This window comes from Betta splendens, chromosome 13 (assembly GCF_900634795.4).
Source record: "Betta splendens chromosome 13, fBetSpl5.4, whole genome shotgun sequence".
Taxonomy (NCBI): Eukaryota; Metazoa; Chordata; class Actinopteri; order Anabantiformes; family Osphronemidae; genus Betta; species Betta splendens.
The window spans coordinates 276,243-295,208 of NC_040893.2; the positions used below are offsets into that span (position 1 = coordinate 276,243).

At 43.9% G+C, this 18,966-nt stretch overlaps 1 protein-coding gene across 2 annotated transcripts in view; it reads left to right on the forward strand.

Annotated features, from left to right (window-relative positions):
* gal3st2 (galactose-3-O-sulfotransferase 2) overlaps positions 1–17,476 on the forward strand; it is a 40,194-nt gene extending 22,718 nt beyond the window's left edge. For both annotated transcript variants that reach the window (XM_029172172.3, XM_055514047.1), the window contains exon 4: positions 14,060–17,476. In XM_029172172.3, the coding sequence (XP_029028005.3) occupies positions 14,060–14,965 (906 nt within the window). In that variant the 3' untranslated portion in view covers positions 14,966–17,476. The remainder of the gene's footprint in view (positions 1–14,059) is intronic.
* The last annotated feature ends 1,490 nt before the right edge of the window (positions 17,477–18,966 follow it).

Sequence of the window (18,966 nt, forward strand, 5' to 3'; positions counted from 1 at the left end):
ATTATAAAACATTTGTCTGTTTTCCCTCATAAAAATAGTTCAGTAAAACAGCAATAGTCAAAGCCAACTTTATTGTCAACCAATGCACCAGCACTATAATGCTGGATAAGTTACCGTCACAGTTCAATGTGCAGACCACAAAATGAACCGGTAGTATTCATAGTTATGTTGAAAGCATAGTTTCTGGAGTGGAACAGGTACAGTCATGGGCAGTTGGCTGAGGAGATGTGAGCATCTTTGTTGTCTTCATCACGTTTTGGAAGAAATCGGAAGCAGTGCAGCTGCTGTACAGATGGAGGATGCAGCTGTTTTCCTTGACACCACTCTAGAAGGTATAGAGAATAGAATAGTAGATTAATGAAATGTCCAGTATTTCCTATGTATCTCACAACCCTCACAAATGTAAACAATACATAGAGGTAGTTAGATTAGTTATAATGGTGTTTGGAGCAAACACATTTTCAACTTCGCTTTTATAGTGCTGGTTTGTTAAATCTTGGCATGGCATTAATGACCTCATTCCTGTCAGGTTGCTCAAATTCTGCTCAGAGGGGCGGTGGGACAGGGATGTTCACAAGGTCCTTCATATAACGACCTGGGTCCAGCAGGACTTTATTGAAGAAGGTCTCCATCAGCTTTTTCACATAATCTGCACCATGGCACTAGAATTACAAATTAGAAATTACCCACAGACTAACATATCAAAATAAGTTGACCAACTGCATACAGAGTAAATATATAGACAATAATATAGATCAGATTATGAATACTTCAACTACAACTACTCAAATGTGAAATCCAAAATCTGAGCAACAACTCTTCTACAAGGTTGGCGTCAGTTTGAGAGGCAATCTTCTTGCCTTTCGGTAGCTGAGATGCGCCAGCCTGTATAAAAAAACATTGCCATATTTACAGTTAGCTGACTAGATAAGCAACACTTACGAAAAGACAGCAAAAACATACTGTACATGTTAGACTTTGATAGAACTGGCCATAACCCAAATTCACAGGTCTGCCTGGGCTACGACGTACGCACGACAGGCTCGGTAGTAATTAGAAACACAGCTGACTCTCACAACTTACTATCGCAGCCAAACCCAAGTTATATTGAACGTCATGTGGAGGCTAGTGCGATGGTAGCGCAGTGTTAGCGGCTAGCGCTAGCCTCCACGGCTAACATGATGCTAGCAGCTAAAATGTCAGCTGAGTGAATGACCTCAGTACCATATGTCACACAATTCGAACCGGACAAATGCTGGAGAGGCTTGGACTCATCCAAATTGCATGGCAGCACCTTGCAACACTGTCTCTCTCTCTGTCGCTGTTAGCATTACTGTTCTAGCCATTAGCATTCCTTACACAGGAGGGGAGCTAGATTATAACCAAAGAAACTTCTGGAGTACATACATCAAATAAATATCAAGCATGTACTTACGTTTGGGGAAGCAGCAAGTGGATCACATCTTGTAGGAATATAGCCCTTCTTCAACCTCAAGCCCAGTAATAAATATACCCTCGTTTTCAAAGCAGACGGAGGTGAAATGGTGTCCACACACAAAGAAGCATTAAGGCAGCAGTGCCGGCACCGGTCCATTTACAAGTTCAATTCAATTCAATTCAATTTTATTTATATAGCGCCAAATCACAACAAAGTTATTTCAAGGCACTTTACAAAGTAAGGTTTAAAACCTCACACAACTAAACCCAACAAATCCCACATACAGCAAGCATTTAATTTGACAGCAACAGTGGAGAGGAAAAACTCCCTCTCTAACGAGGAAGAAACCTCCAGCAGAACCAGACTGGATGTGGGCGGCCATCTGCCTCGACCGGTTGGGGTGAGAGGATAGAGAGATAGAAAAGCACAGCACAGCAACAGCAAACAACAAGCAACAACAGAGCACAGGCAGGATGGTAGGACCAGGGACTGGATGCAGGCAGGATGGTTGGATCCGCAGCTGCCCATCACAGACACCAAACTTTGAGTCCAATGATACCTGTGGGTGAGGACAGAGAGGGAGAAAGAGTGGGGGTGGGGGGGGGGGAGAGAGGAGAGAAGCACAACTACTGGACAGTAAGAGACAAGGTTAGTTAACATGGGACAATGATGGGAGGTTATGGGACAGAGGAGGTAGAAGGAAACAGAGGAGCTCAGTGTATAAATTAAGTCCCCCAGCAGTCTATGTCTATTGCAGCTTAACTAAGAGATGGTTCCTGTGACTAACAATAATTGCCAGTGACCTGAACCATCTCTAACTATAAGCTTTATCAAAAAGGAAGGTTTTAAGCCTAATCTTAAAGGTGGAGAGTGTGTCAGCTTCTCGAACCTGAAGAGGGAGCTGGTTCCAGAGGAGAGGAGCTTGGTAGCTAAAAGCTCTGCCCCCTGTTCTACATTTAAACACTCTAGGAACCGCAAGTAGCCCAGCGCTCTGAGAACGAAGTGTTCTGCTGGGAGCATAAGGAACTATAAGGTCTTTAAGATAAGAAGGAGCTTTATCATTGAGTACTTTGTATGTGAGTAGGAGAATTTTAAATTCTATCCTACATTTTACAGGCAGCCAGTGCAGAGAAGCTAATGTAGGAGAAATGTGATCTCTCTTTCTAAGTCCTGTCAGAACTCTGGCTGCAGCATTTTGAATGAGCTGTAGGTTTTTTAAGGAGCTGTTAGGACATCCTATGAGTAAGGAGTTACAGTAGTCCAGCCTAGAGGTAACAAATGCATGGATCAGTTTCTCTGCATCGCTCTGAGAGAGGATGTTTCTGATTTTAACTATATTTCTAAGGTGGAAGTAGGCGGTTCTGGAGATTTGTTTAATGTATGATGTAAAAGAGAGATCCTGGTCAAACATGACACCAAGGTTCCTCACAGTAGAATCTGAAGCTAATGTTATGCCATCCAGGGTGGCTATCTGACTCAATAGTGTCTCTCTCAGATTTTTAGGCCCAACAATAAGAATCTCGGTTTTATCTGAGTTTAGTTGAAGGAAGTTTTGGGACATCCAGGATTTGATGTCTTTTAAACAACCCTGAATTTTGACTAGTTGATCTGTTTCATTTGGTTCCAAGGACATGTATAGCTGAGTATCATCTGCATAAAAATGAAAATTAATAGAATGCTTTCTAATAATCTCACCTAGAGGAGACATGTATAAGCTAAACAGAATTGGACCCAGCACAGAACCCTGTGGAACTCCATAGCTAATCCTTGTGCGTGTGGAGAATTTATCATTAACATGAACAAACTGGAATCTGTTCAACAAATAGGATTTAAACCATCCCAATGCTGTTCCATTAATCCCGATTCTATGTTCTAGTGTCTGTAATAGATTGTGATGATCAATTGTATCAAATGCAGCACTAAGATCTAACAGGACAAGGACAGAAACTAGACCATTGTCCGAAGCTAATAGAAGATCATTAGTGACTCTAACCAGAGCTGTTTCTGTGCTATGATGTTTTCTAAATCCTGACTGAAAATCTTCATACAGGTTATTCCCACTAAGGTGGTCAGATAATTGTTTAGCCACGATTTTTTCCAGAATCTTGGAAATAAAGGGTAAATTTGAAATGGGCCTATAGTTGGCTAGTTGTCCAGGGTCAAGGGTTGTTTTTTTCAATAGAGGTTTGACCACAGCCACCTTAAAAGCCTGTGGTACATAGCCTAGTTGTAAAGATTGGTTGATTTGATTTAATATGGATGAGCTGATTAAAGGTAGAACTTCTTTGAGTAATCTGGTTGGGATTGGATCTAAAAGACAAGTGGACGACTTGGAAGAGTTAATTATTGAGGTTAACTCCATATGAGTTATGGGGGAGAAGCTGTCTAGGTAAGACAATTTAATAAATTTAAAGTTAATGGATCTAGACAGTGCTTTCTGTCATTTGGAAGAAGTCGCTGCTGAATGTTTTTTCTAATGATAATAATTTTATTAGTAAAGTAGTTCATAAAGTCATTGCTGCTGAGATTTAAGGGGATAGTAGACTCAATACAGCTATGACTCTTTGTCAGCCTGGCTACAGTGCTGAAAAGAAACCTGGGGTTGTTTTTGTTTTCCTCAATTAGGGAGGAATAATATGTTTTTCTAGCAGCACAAAGTGCTTTTTTATATTTCATTAGACTGTCCTTCCATGCAATGCAGTTTACATTTATTTTGTTGGAACGCCACTGTCTTTCTAGTTGTCTAGTCCTTTGCTTTAGACTGCGGATGTCTGAGTTATACCACGGAGCTAACCTCCTCTGATTCACTGTCTTCTTCTTCAGAGGAGCCACTGTGTCTAACATTATACGTAGAGAAGCTGCAGCATCATCTACAAGACAGTCAACCTGTTCATAAGGATTAAGGTGACTGTTCTCTGTGTATCTGCAAGACATTGAGGCAAAAGATGATGGAATCATCTGCTTGAATCTGGCAACAGCATTGTCAGATAAACATCTGCTATAGTAACATTTCTTTCCAGCTGTTATAGGGTCAGTTGTGCTAAATTCAAAAGTTAATAAGAAATGGTCAGATAACAGAGGGTTTTGGGGAAGAACTATTAAATTATCAATTTCAACTCCATATGTCAGGACAAGATCTAGAGTGTGGTTAAAACGATGAGTGGGTTCATTTACCTGCTGTGTAAAACCAATAGTGTCTATTAAGGAGTTAAAAGCAGTGCTGAGACAGTTGCTGTCAACATCTACATGAATGTTAAAGTCTCCCACTACAATGACTTTATCTGTGCTAAGAACTAAGTCAGATAAGAATTCAGAGAATTCAGTTAAGAACTCTGAATATGGAGCAGGAGGACGGTAAACAATACAAAACACAACTGGTTTCTGAGTTTTAGAGTCTGGGTGAGAAAGGCTCAGAGTGAGGCTCTCAAATGAGTTATAACTATGTTTAGGTTTAGGAGTAATTAATAAATCTGATTTATAAACTGCTGCTACTCCTCCACCTCTACCTGTACTTCTTGGAACATGATAGTTGATGTGACTCATTGGAGTCGACTCATTTAAAGTAACATATTCATCCTGCTGCAGCCAGGTTTCAGTGAGACAGAACAGATCTATGTGATGGTCACTTATCAAGTCATTTATTAAAAAGGATTTAGATGAGAGAGATCTGATATTTAATAAACCACACTTCATTAGCTTACTATTACTTTGTTCCGTAAGAGTACCTGTTTTGATGTTTATTAAATTCTGGTAAGTCACTCCTCTTTGATTTGTTTGTGACTTGTATAGTTTAGGTGGTCGAGAAGCAGACACAGTCTCTATGCGATAACTAAGACTAAGAGTGGGTGGCAGCTGTAGAGAACATGCAGAGAGGCGTGTAAGACTGCGACTCTGCGTCCTGGGCTCCACTCTGAGTTGTCACGGAGTGGGGGGACTAAGCAACATGGCCATGTTACTAGAGAGCACAGAGGCTCCGTTCAACGTGGGATGGACGCCGTCTCTTCTAATCAGCCCAGGTTTCCCCAAAAAGTGCTCCAATTAGCCACAAAGCCCAATCGTTTGCAGGACACCACCTAGACAACCAGCGGGTGGAGCGATGACAGCCGGCTATACATGTCATCGCTGGTCACATTGGGGAGGGGTCCAGAGAAAACTACGGAGTCCGACATTGTTTTGGCGAACGAACACACCGACTCAATGTTAGTTTTAGTGACTTCCGATTGGCGTAACCGGGCATCATTAGCTCCTGCGTGTATTACGATCTTAGCGTACTTACGTTTATCCTTAGACAGGAGCTTAAGATAAGACTCAATGTCGCCCGCTCTGGCCCCAGGCAAACACCTAACTGTGACCGCTGGATTCTCTAACTTCACGTTTCGGACTATGGAGTCACCAATGATCAGAGTGGGTTTCTCAGCGGGTGTGTCGCTGATTGGGGAAAATCTGTTTGAAACGTGAAGCGGTTGGTGGTGCACCGTGGGCGCCTGCCTAAAGCTACGTTTCTTACGAGCCGTGACCCAGTCGTTGCCCAGCTGCCTGGGACCTGCCGGGGGACTGGTAGCAGCTAAGCTAGGAGGCTCCGCACCGGCTAAAGGGACCTGGCTAGCTGGCCTGTTTTCTAAAGTGCGAAGCCGAGACTCTAAGTCTAACAACCTCGCCTCCAACCCTGCAACTAACGTACACCTATTACAGATACCATTACCATCACTAAAGGAGGCGGAGGATAAGCTAAACATAAGACACACCGAGCACCGAACAGAGCGAGAGGGAGAGGAAAAGGGGGAAGCCATAGCAGGAAAGTAAGCTAGGAGCTACGCTAGCGGAGAAAACACTTAGATAACAGTGTAAATTAGCAGGACGTTTAATGAAAGGAAAAGATGCTTGAGTGTTACAAGCTTGTTTTGAAACTTTTAGCAGTCGCTATCGGATATAAAACGATAATATTTAGAAAAGAGCGGAGAGTAACGCTGTACACACACAGCGGCAGCAAACCTCAGTAACCGGAAGTGACGCGATACGCTTACCGTCAGTCAGCCGTCAGTCAGTTCTCAGTCCAAACAGTCCAAGTAAATAATACATAAAGTTCTCCTTTCTTGCTCCGCTGGTAAAATGAAAAGGCGGACATACGCAGACCGCCACATTTGAAACAGATTGTTCTTGAACCAAATTGGATAAACTAGCAAAATGTCAAATAAGTAGGGGGTGTACTTCTAACACCCCAGGAGTGTCTTAACATGAACCAGGGAGTCATATACAGTCGTAGCACTTAGAAGTGTCAGCCTTTGCGGCAATCTGTTTCCATTTGCAGTGCGGGATCACCTTGTTTTTACCGCGTTGGAGCATGTGTTACGTCTTTTTGGCTTATAGGTAGCAATCAGCCCCCACACTGGCCCCTATGACGCCGTACTAAGACCATGTTATATGGGCCCACGTAGAGTAACGTAACAATGTCTTGGTGGTGTAATGGTAAGTTATTGTTCAACAGTCTTGATTCATTTTTTGGTCCTGGATTTGAATCTCGGTGGAAGCAGAAGTTGTAATTACTGAACAATAACCGTTGTTATCTCATTTTAATATTTTGGCCTACAAGATAATAACAAATGACAAATAGGGCTGGCTGCCTGTATTATTTAGCAGACGATTTAAGTATTTAGTATAGTAGTATTTCCAAGTTATGGCAGTTCAAAACTGAAATAAGCAGCTGTACTGTATGCTTAGACAGACCGAGTGCATGCTCCCACGTACAGCGTTCGATTTTATTAGTATATCATTCCTGCGGGAGAATCAGATGTCGCAAATAAATCTGAGCGACACTGGATTTTGCAGACTTTGAAAGCTCCAGTAAATAAATACATTTTACGAAGCGTCCACAGTCTGTGGCGTTCTCGTGTGCTCTGGGAGAAGGTTCCACAGACTAGGTGCAGCTGAGCGAATTGTTCGATCTCTTTTGAGTTTTGTCCTCGGCTAAATAAGTGTAAAACAGTCCTTATTACTCATGCAGAATCAATATATGCAGAACAAACAACTTGCTGCATTAATGAGTCGGAGATCTACTGAGTCCTGGCGTTCTGGCATACCACAGAGAGAGTTTATTACAATTTCTTTATTTTTATTATATAATATCCTCTACAAGTTAGCAGTGGTAGTCTGCCAGACTTGTGTGATTTAAAAACAAAAAAAAAACATTTAAAAAAAGTGAAGTGAAAGGTTTTGGCGTCCCACAGCCTACGTAGGCGCAGCTGATCATGCTGCCCGATCTCCCATGGAGCTTTTTCCTTGTCTCGGAGCAAAAGTATTTCACACCTATTGACCGAGTGGTGACATTATGTTAATGTCTCTGTGCCAATAAGGAGTAGAGGGATAGGAAGTGAAGTTTGCTTTGGCAACTGAACCAACATCAGACGTGTTTACGGCGCAGAGCGAGTTCTAAAACCACTGTGTTCCCTGCGTAATAAAAGTTTGTTTTTCTGCAGATATTGTGAATAATGTCATTCCGGTAAAATGTTGGAGCTTCCATTTAAAGGACATTAGCTTTATCTTACTGGTTTAACTGTTCTCACACACACCTTAAAAGTGGTCAAAGTGGTTTACGCTGCAGAGCAGGAGTTATTTTCATTTTCATCCAATATAACCGTTAACATTTAGAAACACACTGTGTGTCTCTTCTCCTAATGTGTGCAATCAACAAAGACTGGGCAGCAGGGCGACATGGTGCCTGTACGTTCTAACAGTTTGTTTTCCCCACCAGAGTTAAAGCTGGGAAAACGAGAAAACAACTTGTTCTCTTGTTTTCCATTTTTTCTTCAAAACGAGAAAACGGGAATCAACTTCAAATCCAATTCCGGGTCTAGTTTTGAAAACACTGTTTTCAGCTCGTTTATTCATTTTTAAAATGCTGCTTTGATTAAATTCCGTTTGTCAGTTTTATAAGGAGAAACGAGAAAACGGTCCGTGTTTGTTCCAACAGTTTGATTTCCCCCTCAGAAAAAAAGCTGGGAAAACGAGAAAACGACTTGTTTTCTGGTTTTCTGGTTTTTTCCTCAGTTTTCAGCTTTTATTTTTTAACATGGTGCTGTGATTAAATTCCGTTTTTCGCTTAAGAGAAATGAGGAAATGGATGGTCTTTGTATTTTATTTTCTGGACAACTTAACCAGAAAACTGCTTGATTTCAGCCGATGTTGTCTGGAAAGAAAAATATAAATCCATTACTTAAGTTGCCCTTGAGCACCAGCTTCCTGTCACCGTACTGTGTTTCAAAATAAGAGTCTCACTTTCTTGTGTGTTCAGTCACATAAACAGGTCCTCCAGTTCTAAAACGTTCTAAAATTACTCGTTTTTTCCCAGCTTTTGTGTGCGTGTGTTTTATTGTTTGTACTGCAATTGCTTCCACTGTCGGACTAGCGCCGGGTAACCTGGCTGCTGATGGGAATTTCCCCACTGTGGGACTAATAAAGACATTCTTTTTTATTCTATTATATTCTATTCTATTCTATTCTAAACAGAATTGGACCAACCACAGAAGCCTGTGGTACTCCATAGCTAATCCTTGTGCATGTGGAGAATTTCTCATTAACATGAACAAACGGGAATCTGAAACAAATAGGATTTAAACCATCCCAATGCTGTTCCTTTAATCCTGATTCTATGTTCTAGTTTCTGTGGTAGAATGTTATGATCAATTGTATTGAATGCAGCACTAAGATCTAACAGGACAAGGACAGAAACTAGATCATTGTCCGAAGCTAATAGAAGATCATTAGTGACTCTAACCAGAGCTGTTTCTGTGCTATGATGTTTTCTAAATCCTGACTGAAAATCTTTGTACAGGTTATTTCCACTCAGGTGGTAAGATAATTGTTTAGCCGCGATTTTTTCAAAAATCTTGGAAATAAAGGGTAAATTTGGAATGGGCTAGTTCGCCAGGGTCCAGCGTAGGTTTTTTCAATAAAGGTTTGACCACAGTCACCTTAAAAGCCTGTGGGACATAGCCTAAATGTAAAGATTGGTTGATTTGATTTAATATGGACGAGCTGATTAAAGGTAGAACTCTTTGAGTAATCTGGTTGGGATTGGATCTGAAAGACAAGTGGACGACGTGGAAGAGTAGATTATTGAGGTTAACTCCATATGAGTTATAGGGAAGAAGCTGTCTAGGTAAGACAGAGGATTTGGTAAATTTAAAGTTGATGGATCTAGACAGTGCTTCCTGTCATTTGGAAGAAGTTGCTGCTGAATGTCTTTTCTAATGGTGATAAATTTATTAGTAAAGTAGTTCATAAAGTTATTGCTGCTGAGATTTAAGGGCTAGTAGACTCAACACAGCTATGACTCTTAGTCAGCCTGGCAACAGTGCTGAAAAGAAACCTGGGGTTGTTTTTGTTTTCCTCAATTAAGGAGGAACAATATGTTGTTCTAGCAGCACGAGGTGCTTTTTTCTATTTTATTAGACTGTTCTTCCATGCAATGCAGTTTGCATTTATTTAGTTGGAACGCCACTGTCTATCTAGTTGTCTGGTCCTGTGCTTCAGGCTGCGGATCTCTGAGTTATACCATGGAGCTAACCTCCTCTAATTCACTGCCTTCTTCAGAGGAGCCACTGTGTCTAACATTGTACGTAGAGAAGCTGCAGCATCATCCACAAGACAGTCAACCTGTTCATAAGGATTAAGGTGACTGTTCTCTGTGTATCTACAAGACATTGATGGAACATCTGCTTGAATCTGGCAACAGCGTTGTCAGATAAACATCTGCTATAGTAACATTTCTTTCCAGTTATTGTAGGGTCAATTATGCTAAATTCAAAAGTTAATAAGAAATGATCAGATAACAGAGGGTTTTGGGGAAGAACTATTAAAATATCAATTTCAACCCCATATGTCATGACAAGATCGAGTGTATGGTTAAAACGATGAGTGGGTTCATTTACATGCTGTGTAAAACCAATAGTGTCTATTAATAAGTTGAAAGCAGTGCGGAGACAGTTGCTGTCAACATCTACATGAATGTTAAAATCTGCCACTACAATGACTTTTTCTGTGCTAAGAACTAAGTCAGATAATAATTCAGGGAACTCAGTTAAGAACTCTGAATATGGAGCAGGAGGACGGTAAACAATACAAAACACAAGTGGCTTCTGAGTTTTAGAGTCTGGGTGAGAAAGGCTCAGAGCGAGGCTCTCAAATGAGTTATAACTATGTTTAGGTTTAGGAGTAATTAATAAATCTCAGTTATAAATTGCTGCTACTCCTCCACCTCTACATGATAGGAACATGATAGTTTATGTGACTCATTGAAATCGACTCATTTAAAGTAACATATTCATCCTGCTGCATCCAGGTTTCAGTGAGACAGAACAGATCTACAGTATGTGATGGTCACTTATCAAGTCATTTATTAAGGATTTAGATGAGAGAGATCTGATATTTAATAAACCACACTTTATGAACTTACTGTTACTTTGTTCTGTAAGAGAAACTGTTTCGATGTTTATTAAATTCTGGTAAGTCACTCCTCTTTGATTTGTTTGTGACTTGTATAGTTTAGGTAGTGGGGGAGCAGACACAGTCTCTATGCGACAACGAAGACTAAGAGTGGGTGGCGGCTGTAGAGAACATGCAGAGAGGCGTGTAAGACTGCGACTCTGCGTCCTGGGCTCCACTCTGAGTTGTCAGGTGTGAGTGCGTGTGTGAATGGTTGTCTGTGTGTTGCCCTGCGATGGGCTGGCGACCTGTCTAGGATGTACCCTGCCTTTCGCCCATAGCCAGCTGGGCTCCAGGCTCCAGAAACCCCACGACCCCGCATATGGGATTAAGTGGTATGAAAAATGGATGGATGAATAAAAATCATGGTTTATCTGCATTTAATTGAAGGAAGTTACAGGACGTCCGGGATTTGATGTTGGGGTCTGTCAGGTTCCGGCACTGTTTTTAGTTTTATTTTGAAGGCACTTTGTTGTTCTGTCTCATCATCATGTTTTGGGTTCCAGTTTCCGCTTCCTGTTTTAGTTTGATAGTTTCCGGTTTACCAGTCCATCACACTCACGCTAACCTTACTTCCGGTTTTCAGTTCACGCACCTGTTTTTCATTCATCATTACTCCCCGGACATTTAAGCACCACCTGTCACCGTCATCATTTGCCAGATCGTTGTTTACTGATTCCTGACTCTCACGTTCCCGCAGCTCCTTACCGACCCTGTAAGTCATCGTTCTGTTATTGACCACTGCCTGTTTATGACCTGTCTAAGCCTGCCGATTTGGATCGCAGTCCCGGTGCGGCCGCTCCAGTCTCTGTCGGCCATGTTGCGGCCGTTCCAGTCCCTGTCGGCCATGTTGCGGCCGTTCCAGTCCCTGTCGGCCATGTTGCGGCCGTTCCAGTCCCTGTCGGCCATGTTGCGGCCGTTCCAGTCTCTGTCGGCCATGTTGCGGCCGTTCCAGTCCCTGTTCCTGTCCCTGTCGGCCATGTTGCGGCCGTTCCAGTTCCTGTCACCCTCGGAGCCGCAGCGCCCGCCGGCCTCCAGGAGGAGGTCGCGCCAGCTGCAGTCCCCGCGCACCTCCAGGAGGAGGTCGCGCCAGCCGCAGGCCCCGCGCACCTCCAGGAGGGGTCGCGCCCGCCGCAGTCCCGGCGGACCTCCAGGAGGGGGTCGCGCCCGTCGCAGTCCCGGCGGACCTCCAGGAGGGGGTCGCGCCCGTCGCAGTCCCGGCGGACCTCCAGGAGGGGGTCGCGCCCGTCGCAGTCCCGGCGGACCTCCAGGAGGGGGTCGCGCCCGTCGTAGTCCCGGCGGACCCCCAGGAGGGGGTCGCGCCCGTCGTAGTTCCTGTCGACCTCCAGGAGGGGGTCGCGCCCGTCGCAGTCCCGGCGGACCTCCAGGAGGGGGTCGCGCCCGTCGCAGTCCCGGCGGACCTCCAGGAGGGGGTCGCGCCCGTCGTAGTCCCGGCGGACCCCCAGGAGGGGGTCGCGCCCGTCGTAGTTCCTGTCGACCTCCAGGAGGGGTCGCGAAAGTAGCCCTAAGTGAAACGGCGGAAAATCCAGGAGGGGTAGGGCGAGACCGTAGAAGTCCCGGCGGACTCAGGAGGGGGTAGCGTCAGTAGAGTCCCGGCGGACCTCCAGGAGGGGGTCGCGTCGCGTAGTCCAGTCGGCGGACCTCAAGGAGGAGGTCGCGCCCGTCGCAGTCCGGCGGGACCTCCAAGGAGGGGGTCGCGCCCGTCGCAGTCCGGCGGACCTCCAGGAGGGGGTCGCGCCCGTCGCAGTCCCGGCGGACCTCCAGGAGGGGGTCGCGCCCGTCGTAGTTCCTGTCGACCCCCAGGAGGGGGTCGCGCCCGTCGCAGTCCCGGCGGACCTCCAGGAGGGGTCGTTCCCGTCGCAGCTCCCGCTGCACCGGCATCGGTTCCTGGCGGCCCGGCTCCGGCCGCACCGGCATCGGTTCCTGGCGGCCCGGCTCCGGCCGCACCGGCATCGGTTCCTGGCGGCCCGGCTCTGGCCGCACCTGCATCGGTTCCTCGTCGCGGTGGTCCAAGGAGGACGCCGCTGGTTCCTGCCTCGTCCTGGTCTCGGCTGCCGGACTGGTGGCCTCGCCCTCGGCTTCTCCTGGTGATGGGATGGCGCTGCCTCCTCCGGCGCCGTCCGCCTCGACTCCGCCACCGCCACGGCCGTTCGCCTGGGGTACGTCCCCTCCTGCCGCGACGATGGCGCGGTCTCTGCCGTCGTCGTCCGCCGCGATACTGGGATCCCCGGAGCATCTCCGTCGGGGAGGGGGCTGGGCTCAGCTCTGCTCTCCCGGACCTCGCCAGCCGTCGTGGTGGACTCTCCTGCCACCACCCTCGTGAGGGACCCCTGGACTCTCGTTTTGACCCTCCTCCAGTCCTCCCTCCGCCCACCCTGCTTGTTTGCCTTGCGGGAGGGGGATTCGGTCCCTCCTCCTGAGACCACCCTCCGCCCGCCCTGGTTTGGGGAGGGGGGCTTCCGTGGGCGCCGTGGAAGACGCCCTAGGGGGAGGGGTACTGTCAGGTTCCGGCACTGTTTTTAGTTTTATTTTGAAGGCACTTTGTTGTTCTGTCTCATCATCATGTTTTGGGTTCCAGTTTCCGCTTCCTGTTTAGTTTGATAGTTTCCGGTTTACCAGTCCATCACACTCACGCTAACCTTACTTCCGGTTTTCAGTTCACGCACCTGTTTTTCATTCATCATTACTCCCCGGACATTTAAGCACCACCTGTCACCGTCATCATTTGCCAGATCGTTGTTTACTGATTCCTGACTCTCACGTTCCCGCAGCTCCTTACCGACCCTGTAAGTCATCGTTCTGTTATTGACCACTGCCTGTTTATGACCTGTCTAAGCCTGCCGATTTGGATTCTAAGAGCTGAACCTTTTTCTTTGATATTGGCCTGTGTATGACCCGGACTGTTTTGTGACTTTGATTTTGGGAATAAACCCTCATTTTTTCACCGACTACGTCGTGTCCTGGCGCTGTGCATTTGGGTCCTTTATATGCCGTATCTGACAGGGTCATTCGTTTCATATACAGATTTTATTATTTTCAGGTGGTAGGGAAATGGAACAATTTGCATTTATATGCTTAATTATATGTTTTGTTAAGTGATAATGCATTTGTGTTATGCAGGTGGCGAAAGTGATGCCTAAGGATAGTTTCTACTTTTCCATTCTGAGAAATCCTGTGGCCATGATGGAGTCCATCTTCATCTACTACAAGAGCATTCCAGCCTTCCACAAAGCTCATAGCCTGGACGACTTCCTTGACAACAATCGGGTGAAATACAATGCATCGGTGGCTGGGAACCATTACGCTCACAATATTTTGGCCTTCGACTTTGGCTTTGAGAACAATATTGCAGAAAATGCTACAGACTTTGAGCAGAGCGCCAGCATGGCCATTGCAGCCATCGAACGAGACTTCCACCTCATTCTTATCTCTGAATACTTTGATGAGTCCATGGTTTTGCTCAAACACGCCTTGTGTTGGTCCCTGGAAGATGTGGTCTCCTTTAAACTCAACAGTCGCAGTGAACGAAGTCGTTGTTCACTATTACCAAGCACTGCAGAGAAAATCAAGAGGTGGAATTCTTTAGACTGGAGGATTTACTTGCACTTTAACACCACCTTTTGGCACAAAGTGGATAGTCTGGTTGGGCAAGAACAGATGAGGAAGGAAATGTATGAGCTGAGAGAGCTTCAAGGCAAGCTAGCACGTACCTGCTTGAGAGATGGTGGGGCAGTCGACCCATCTCAGGTCAAAGACACAAGCCTAAAACCATTTCAATATGGAGCTGCTGTCATTCAGGGCTATAACCTTAACCCATACATAGACAAACACACCAAAACAAGATGTCAGAGACTAATAACACCAGAACTGCAGTACACTGAGCGACTGTACACCCAGCAGTTCCCTAATCTGTCTGCTAAGCCTTACGTTGGCTCAAAGAAGATGGCCCCACATCATCACCACTCAGAAAGGAGTGGTTTAAAGGGAACGGCCTTGGACAGGGAAGCCATAAGAAGGAGTTCATAAGACACACGCTAACAAATCTCAAGAACAAGAAGGCCTCCACAAGTGTCCGGTTATTACACACACACACACACACACACACACACACACACACACACACACACACACACACACACACACACACGCACAGCTTGAATAGAAGCTGTCACTAACATCAATGATTGGATATTCTGTCTAAAGCTTACTGTAATTTATGAAAATAATCTACAGGTTAAAACTCTGCAAGGTGCCAGGATGTCAACCTGTTAGAAGGACTACATCAGGAGTAGCCGACCCTTGCGCTCCAATTTCTGCAGCTCTGCACCTACAGTGTGCGATTGGTAGAACACACCTGACCCAGGTAATCAGCAGGGGCTGCAGGATTAGTTCCATCCAGGACAGTAGTTCTGGAGGACCAAGGTTGGCTACCCATGGACCAAAGCATGCACTGTGCTGCATGCAATGTGCTGCTATTCAAGTTGTTCCTGTAGAGAAGCTTGAAGTGTGAAGGTGGAGCTACTGTACATGTGTATTAGAGAGACCATGATGTGTTCTGTTGACTAGGACCAATGGAGTCTATCACTCTTTACTCTATACATAATTGTTAAAGTCACAACTACAATTACTTTATGTAGGAATTAAGTATCTCTGCAGCTTTTCATGCAGAGCAGACCTGACATCGTTTTTCTACAGTGAGCATTTTATTGTGTTAACTTTGATTTATTTTTAAAAAGAATCAGTAGTTTCATACAACATCCTGAGTTTAGCCTCATCCCTTGTTGATGTAGTGTTCTGATTATAATATGGTTACGGTGGTTAGAATAAGTTATCATGACTGTAGAGCAGTGACAAGTTGAGGAGCACGGCTACAGCATAAATGACTAAAGCACTGATTGGTGGTAGAACATTCAGTCAGAAGAGTGTGAACACGCACATGGACGATGGAACTGCAGACAGATCAGGGTAAGAGAGAGGTTCACCTTCAAATGTGTGAAAGATTGCTGCCACTCCCCCACTCAAGCTGTGCTTCTAGTTAAGATAAAATAAGATAAGATAAATCTTTCTTTCTTCCCAGGAGGGTTAATTCAGCTGTTCAGCAGTAAAAAAATAGAGAAATGAGTAAAGACAGATTACTATGGAGGTTTTTCTGACTCAAAATCCAATTCACAATACATTTTGCATTTGGCAATTCAATATGCAATATGTTTGTTCAATTTGAAAATGCATTTTGCATTTGGCAATTCAATATTGAAAGTGGCAATTCAATACTTAGTTTCATTAATCAAAAGTATAAATAAAAACTTAATAAATTGCCTTTCGTATTGTCATGGTTTTTTGTAGTCTGTCAATTGACAATTCAAAATGCTATTTGGTCATTTAATCTGAAAATGCATTTTATAAATGAAAATACAATATGCAATTTCAAAATGCATTCTGCAATTAGTTATGTAATATGCATTTTGAAAATGCATTTTGCAATTGACAATTCAATTTGCATTTTGAAAATGCAGTCTGCAAATGGAAATGCATTATTAAAAAGTGTTCAATCAATCAATAACCAGCTTTATCAATTAAACGTTTAAATAAATCAATTGCATTTCATTTTCTTGTGGTTTAGAAGTGTCTATATTGTTAGGGAAATTGTTAGTTCCCTTTGTAAATGTTAAATGACGCAGACACAATCAGTTGAGACCTGCTTCAGGATTTTATTTGCAAGGAGTGAGCAGTTTACAGCAAAGGCAACTTCCTCTCACTGAAGAGAAGACAAGGATTCAGCCATAATATGCATTGCATTCTGGGAGGTGCATAGTCACACAGTACGTGGCAAATATTTATTGCACAAAGCAAGTATTGGGCACATCAGATAAGGATGCTACACACCGGTACTCCCTATTTCTTGCAGAGCAAAAGGGAGGAAACTTCAAGGCTATAGCACAGCTAACAAGGCTTCAGCAGATCATCAAAATAAATTCCAACAATGTTTCAATAATTAAATGCAGTATTTTTCCAACATATATTCAAATGTGACAGCAGACAGCCGGAATGCATTGCATGATCTGTGAACACTCTCAAGTGTCTCGAGTCTAATAATTAAAAGCGTTGTTCAAACTTGATTTGCCGAGGTTAAACTGTCCTAACTAATCAGAGCCCACTACTGCAACTTCAGCAAACAGACAGAATGGCGGGGGCAGCGTTGTAGCTACTAAGCGCTGCTGAGGCTTGTCTGAGCAACAGAATAGAAAAAGCGTTATTCCTCCACCGTCAGACAGGCCTGTGTGCTGCTAAAATTCGAGCGGCTACAGGCAGGAAACGGTGGGTCTAGCTTTTGGCCTTTTTCCTGTAATCGCATACACCTGGGGGGAACAGCTGATAGCTATTGGCCTTCGAGCGGCTACAGGCAGGGAACGGTGGATCTAGCTCGCTGTATTAAGTACATGCTTGATACTTGTGATGTCTTAATATGTTAGTTGGTCTGTTTAAAATGTAGTAACCTACATGAGACAAGCTACTAGCTAGCTTTGCTAATGGCTACAGTGAGTCAACCAATTTATATATATATATATATTATATATATATATATATCTCTAATATAGATAATCTATATCTATAATATATCTAGAGAGACAAGAGATATATAGATATATATATATATATATATATATATATATATATATCTATATATATATATATATATATATATATATATATATATACAAGAAAGCCTATGACTCAATGCCACACACATGGATCACTGAATGCTTGGAGCTGTACAACATCAATACAACTCTAAGGGCCTTCATTGCAAACTCGATGAGGTTGTGGAGAACCACCCTTGAAGCCAATGGGAAGCCACTTGCCCAAGTATTCATCAAATGTGCCATATACCAAGGAGATGCACTGTCCCCACTGCTGTTCTGCATAGGTCTGAACCCCCTCAGCCAAATAATAAACAAGAGTGGCTATGGATACCGACTCCGGAACGGGGCCACCATAAGTCACCTCCTCTACATGGATGACATCAAGCTGTACGCCAAGATCGCCAAGAATGAGCGAGACATCGAGTGGCTACAACAGATCCCTGGAAAAACATCCGACATCTCAGTCCAGAAAAGTGCAGTCCTAGGAACAGCAAGGATACTGCGCAGAACCCTCAAGCTTCCTGGCCTCTGGTAGAGGACCTGAGCTTGGAAAAAAAGGATGAGACCACCCGCGGAGGGTGAGAAGGGAGTTGTTTTTTTTTATAGAGAGAAACAGAGTACATATTTGTAAAATGCTTAAAAAGAAAATTCTTCATTGATCCATAACTTTAAAGGTTCTACTCAAATAAAGGCTATGTTAACATATTGCTGTATAAAGGAATTTAGTTACTGTCCATACAGTAGGTCTCCCTCAGAGGACCAACAGCCTAGTGGTTAAGGCACAGAAGCTCCGAGCTAGAGACTTCTGGTGTAAACTTGCCTCTGGTGTCTTTTGTTTTGTTTTGTTTACCACACAAATTCAAGTGACACAAAATACAGAGATCTGCATGAGTTACGCCAGCTGATATTCTTTCAGTTCTGTGTCATTTCAGTCACCTTTTACTGCCAAATGTCACCGCAATCGGCTGATTGTGACTGCTCAATAGTTTTCAAGTTAACTTACAGCCTTTTCTTAAAGCAGAAACATTACCAAAAGTACAGGAACCTTCAGTCTGAGTAAAGTTAGACACTATCCTCTATTTACAATAGGCTTCACTTCACACCTGTAAAGAACTGGCTCATCAGTTGAACAAAGGACTGTAAGAAGGTGTGAAGATCATGTCCCCCATGAAGGACATATAATGTAGAAGCTCCTTGAGAAACATTTCTGCTCTGAAAGAATGTAGTGACCCAAATTTCAGACAACTTGATTTAGAAAATGGTCAAATTAACTGGACGTTTATAAAATCTGTAAATAAAACTTGTTAAAAAGAAAGTGTTAAGTCTATGGCTTTAGGATATAAAAGTTTCTTATTTTAAACCACCAACCAACAAAAACTGTTTATT